The sequence below is a fragment of the Caretta caretta genome, chromosome 2 (assembly GCF_965140235.1).
Source record: "Caretta caretta isolate rCarCar2 chromosome 2, rCarCar1.hap1, whole genome shotgun sequence".
In the NCBI taxonomy this organism is placed as follows: Eukaryota; Metazoa; Chordata; order Testudines; family Cheloniidae; genus Caretta; species Caretta caretta.
Genome location: NC_134207.1, coordinates 210716319 through 210722318, shown reverse-complemented (window position 1 = coordinate 210722318; position 6000 = coordinate 210716319). Strand labels below are relative to the sequence as shown.

Below are 6000 nucleotides of genomic sequence, written 5' to 3'. Positions count from 1 at the left end.
TTTCTGCTTCTGAGGCTGTTTGGAATACATCTTGGTACCTTGTGAACTAGCAAGTCCTGCTAATCAGATAAGAGTGAATGGATTTGAATGAAAATAGATTTCTGAGGCTCAAAACAGGCTCCCATGAGAGTGTAGTTAATCTCATAAATGCAGTATGTGTTCAGTGCAATTTAATGACCAGAAGTATGAGCATAAAATATTCCATTTGGGAACAACAAACGCATGTGGTAGGCATGAAGGCACAGAGCCCAGATTTCATTAATGTAGTTTTATATTTTGAAAAAGAATATTAAAAAACACTTGAAAATGCAAGATAAATGCAACAGTTGCTTCTACAAGTTTTAACCTTGTATTGCTTGGCCATTTTGACATATAAATTATTGCTTACTAGCTCTCATAAATACACAACACAATAATATGTACAAGCATGAAATATGAAAAAGAAAATATTGGCAACAGTGACATTTTTGGTAAATCAGACTATTTCATACATACCAGTTCTCATAATGGTGGATAACTACTAGCTGTAGTCCCTGAGTAGTTAGGTAAATACCTTGATTTGGGGTTTTCTACTGTTTTATTGTTAATGCAGGCTGACAGTATTATGGCACTCCAGTTAAAGAGAATATAACAGGCAAGTGTTCTTACCTCAGTTCACTGACTTCATCCCAGTTTTCTTAATAGTGTAATAAGAATACAATAAATAGACTATGCAAATAAATATTAATCTGCTAAAAAGTTTAGTATTTACAACTTTCTTTGTATTTTTTCCCCCAGCAGAACTATTTTAATCTGGTTTTGGCAACATGTAATCCTTTTTTGCCGCTGGCATCTAAGCACAGCTTGTTAACTATCTAGAATTGGGCTGAAATCCGAAGCACACATCACAGAAGTATCTAGATGTGACATGCCAAAATCCCAAATCAAAGATCTGTAGAGTGACCCCGCTCTTCCCTTGTTTTGTCTAAAAACTGCTCTGAGCTACTAACAAACACACACAGAGAGTTTAATCTGGCATGTGGTTGGGGTAGACTGAGATTTAAGATTTTCGGTAACTATTCTAAAATGGTATTAACAGTGCTACCATTTTGAGGGATAGTGATTAAAGACCACAGTTTTGCCAGATCTAGAAACTGGGGGATGGATGCTCCACCCAGTCTCCTCCATTCCATAGTATTCCTTTTTAGTCATCCTCGCAACCATCTTTCCCTCAAATGCTTGCCAGTCTCCACTTCAAAATGAGGACCCTGCCGGCCTTTTTTTGCTGCATGTTCATGTGCCTTCCTATTAATACTGTGGCTACAAGGTGAATATTCTCTGCATGGAGTGGATGCACTAAACATACTTTGCCTTTCACAGCTGAAGATGTATCCAGATAATAAAGACCTCTATGTAAACTGCTGCAGTTTGTAGGACTGACTTCATACAAAATTACGTAGCATGACAATGTTCGAAATTTGGCATTTAGATGACAGAATTTTTAGTTGGACTGCAAACCTGAGTGTGGAGAGCAGGGTCATTCCCTCCCCTTACCGCGCTCCTCCCCCCCACACTGTTGCTTCACGAGCAGAGAGGTGTAAACTATTACTACCAAGGCTATTGTAGGATAAAAGTTGCAGAGAATTGAGAGCCAGGTGCATTTCTAAAACCCTTATTCATATTGAGTAGTACTTTACTATGCACCTGTCCTGCTGATTTCAACAGAACTACTCACTATGAACTAGGGTACTGGATCAGGTCTACAGTGAGGTGGTATTACAGTTGTGCCACAATGAAAAGATCTCAACAAGGGGGAGCTTAAGAATCAGTGAATGTTTTAGTTAATGAACCCAGGGAGGGGACTCAGTGAAAATTTACGAACTGCAACAAAACAAAAAACAAGCATTATTTGTGATTTGTGTTTTTATACTGCAAAAATGAGTCCACTAAAGCTAGTGTCCTGACTTGAACAGTTTTGGTCTGTTTGCACAGAAGAGTTATTTACAATATGTGCAAGCACATCTACAGAAAAACATAGGAAATTTTTACTCCATGGCCAGCAAGAGTTTATTTTTCTTCTTTTTACTGGGTAAAAAGATTTCTTTAAAAAAAAGAAAAATCATATTGTATTTGATAATACCAAAGTACAAACAAATACATTTCTGAAACATCTGTTTCTTTTACATTATAACTGTACAATATTTCACAGATGGGGAAACCTGAATGCATCTGACAGAACTGCCCCAAAACTACTTGTTAAAGCTGCTTTTCTGTCCCTTTAAACCACAGATCACAATATGATGAAGAGCATGCTACTTCAGCCATTCTGGTGGACCCAAATGTCAACAAAAGAGCATTTTCTTGGAAGTCTTTCTTGTGTGATAAGACAGGCAGGCACACACACAGTACACCTTCACTGCCACTGCAAAGAGGATTTTGCTATAAGGCTCTCTACAATAAATGGTATTTACTGTGAAGCACATTACATCATCTATAGTATATACTAGATTATTTCATAGAATATCAGGGTTGGAAGGGACCTCAGGAGGTCATCTAGTCCAACCCCCAAAGAACTTTTCTGGACCATTCCTTAGCCCTAAAAAACAACATTATGATGAGAGGGTACTGTAGACATGAATACATTGCGAACGTGACTTAAAACATAGTAATGCCAATGATTATTATCTTGATTTGTCTAAATGAAAATTGGGGCAGGGGTGGAGGAAGAGAAGTGTTAGAAGGATATAATGTTGAAAGCCTATTCAGGTTTCATACATATGGAGAATGAGAACCTGTAATACATAAATTATGCTCATTTTTTCTTTCAAAACATAAAGCATATGCTCAGCATGTTAGATTTTACTGTCTGTAACAGGATATTTCCTGTTGTCATTTTATTCAGTAGTAGGATGACCTTCCGGAAGGTGTATAGGAGACTACAGTCCAAGCAGTAAAGCACTGAGCTCCCTTTTTAATAACCAATAGCATACTAACTGCAGAAGTTAGTGACAAACTAGGATAACTGGAATGGGAGCAAGTAATAGAGGTTTTTTAACCTGTACCTTTTAGATAGAGGAAGAACTGCTCTAATTGAGTTGCAGGATAGCCCTCTTGGTCCCTCAAAAGGGGAAATGCTGTGTTTGTCTCCATAAACTGTGTCAAGATTAGATTTATCTTTTTACTGTCTGCTCTGAAGCAAATTCTTAAGAGAAAGAGAAATTAGGAGCGTTTCAGATATCAGCTTCTGTTGACTTACGACCTCCAATCAGGACACACAATTGCATTAACATGCAACACTGTCTTATACAAGTTATTTTTTATATTCCCATTCTGAGGTGTTTGCTGTTCTCTCAAATAAGACACTCCCCCGCAGTCAGGGCAGCAACATGGATTGCACAGTATTTTTTTTCCCCAACAATCAATACTTCGGCAGCCTCATGTTAGTGAGGTCCATACTGTATGGTGAATTGTGAACCCCCATGTCACATAGTGTTGCTTGCTGGAATGTTTTGTTATGGTGACATGATGCTTCCTTTCCCTCTAATACTGGCGGAGTCTGGATTGAAAGTTACACTGGACCACCAATATGGTCACATAAACCAAGCTTCTTAGCTTAAACAATGCTGCTCTTCTCCTTCCTTTTCCGATGATAAATGGAAATGGTACTATCCTTGCCCTGGAATGCTGTGAACAGCTCCTTTTCTTGCTTTGCTTGATTTTCCTGTATCATGTGACTACTGATAAAACTCAGTAAACTGTTCTCATATAGGGAAGCAACATGCTTGGCATAAACATTCACTTAATTAAAAGTGCTGCAGTTACAAGGTTACATGAAGCTGCGGGCGCTCACGCTCGAGGCTCTATCCGGTGAGAAAGCTCAAACAGCGTTTGCTGGTTGTCAATGACATGCAGGTGATAGACATGTGGCTTCAGCTCTTGATTCTCCTTTGGAGGAACTTCATTGCCTAAAGTTTATAGGGAGAAAAGGAAATGAATCTGAGATCAGTTTTCTGACCGATCCATACTTTTTCCAAATCTGAGCCAAACATGCCATTAAAAATGGCAAGTGAAGTGTGATGGTCCAAAACATCTGCAGAGGACCAGATGCTCAAGTGGGAAGATCCTTATCCTCAAAGGGGAATGGAGGGGAAGAAAGTTCTAAGCCATGGAGACACAATGCTCTGAAACTGCAGCTTTGCCCCCTTGTCTGCCTGCTTTCTTGACATGCTTCTGACACCAGAGAGACAGGGAGCGGGAGGCATAAAGCTGGATTTCCTCATGTTGGGAATATGCTCAGCAGTCCCTCTGAGGCTGATTTAAGTGCTACTTTTTAGTGCTACTCTGTAGTCTGTCAACAAGAACAAACTTTGAGCAGGGGCTGAGGATCTAGCATTGAGTGTTTAAATAGCTGTAGAACAAATGTACAACAGCAAGTGGACCCCTGAATCATTTCCTTTTGATCAGGTGAAATGTGACAATGCAGAATAGACAGAGGTCAACTCTTCAAAGATTTTTTTTTTTTTTTGGTCAAGTCTCTAGTTTTGATCAGTTATGCTTTTGATTTCGGCTAAGGTGGCAGAAACAAGGGAAATGCTGTTATTTCACACGAGTTCCCACAGCAGCATGGCTTTAACCATGCACCAGAAGAAAACTGAAGGGTGGATTGAAGAGAAAACTGAGATGTTATCTGCCGCAAACTCTAGTCGATGTTCTTAAAGCAATGTTAACAAAATTACCATTAAAACAAACAAACAAACAAACAAAAAATCCTGGAACCAACAAGCTTAACATCACTGCTCTCTTAGCTGCTTTTGTTTCATCCATCCCCATCCATACTTTATCCATTTAGAATGTAAATTCTTTGGGGCACTAGTATTGTCCTTATATTTGTCTATAAAGTGCCCAGCACAAATTTAGCACTATGTAAATAGTCACATGACATTGTGAGTTCAGACAGTTCTGTATGCCACTATTAAAGACATTACTGTGCAGCACCTGTCCACACACTTCACAAGCACCTGGGTGATTTGTAAAACACTGCAGCAGAAATGAACAGGAGATAAATTGGAGTAGGATGTTATAGGAGACCTTATAGTTCTCAGGGAACAGATTCCATGTTTTCAGCAATTGTGCTAAATACACTGAAAATTATTCAGAATTCAAAGTCTCATTAGCACTTGAAATTACAAAAGGCTGAATTACTGTACAAATGTTAAAGCTGCTATGCCAGATTTCTGAAAGACTATTATTTATTTTCTCGATTTAATGTGGAAAAATATTATTTCCATCAGAATGGCATTTCAGTATTACTTAGCCACACTATCATTTTCTAACCCATAAAGTTTTTGGTCTGCATGTTTAATTTTAAGACAGTTATAAGCAACAACAATATCTTTTGCTTAGTTTTATTTGAATTCTGTTCTGTGGTGAGATGCCTGCTATTTTTAGTCCAAACCAGAGAGTAATGCAGGAGAAAGATTCACGTTCCTGAAAGCTAAATAAATCCACTGGAAAAGGAAGCAGTCCATAAAGTCTCAATAAATATTCAGTGAATTCATTTCATGCCTAAATGAATTTAACAAAAAACAGTGCCTACAGGAATATCTGCATAAACTGTTTTTTAAATGCCAGCTTCACAATAAGGCCAAGCTTGTGGTAAAATAAAACAACAACAACATACTTCAAACCAGCAGACTGTGTGATAAATCTTGGGTATTAAATCTGGATTTATATCATGACACAAATATTTATAAAAAAGCAAAGATGTCTTTAAAAATTCATTAACTTATTTTGCAAAAGATCTGCTTAAAGAAAAAAATAAATTAATTCGCTGAATGAGATTTACAGGTAAATATTCAGGTTTAATCAATACGTCCTTTAGGGTCTGGATTAACAGAGTGAAAATAAGAGAAGATGTACTTACCTGCATGCTTTCCTTTCAGCGCACGTGGAAATAACTGGTTCATAATTAATAAGTAGCTTTTGTATTCTTAAAAGACTGCAACTATATTAGGTGACATT

General features: G+C 37.8%; 1 protein-coding gene across 4 annotated transcripts in view; it reads right to left on the bottom strand.

Moving 5' to 3' along the window:
* Positions 1 to 253: 253 nt before the first annotated feature.
* The window catches only part of RAPGEF5 (Rap guanine nucleotide exchange factor 5), a 228238-nt gene continuing 222491 nt past the window's right edge, over positions 254 to 6000 (bottom strand). For all 4 annotated transcript variants that reach the window (XM_048838363.2, XM_048838364.2, XM_048838365.2 and 1 more), the window contains exon 26: positions 254 to 3944. In XM_048838363.2, the coding sequence (XP_048694320.1) occupies positions 3826 to 3944 (119 nt within the window). In that variant the 3' untranslated portion in view covers positions 254 to 3825. The remainder of the gene's footprint in view (positions 3945 to 6000) is intronic.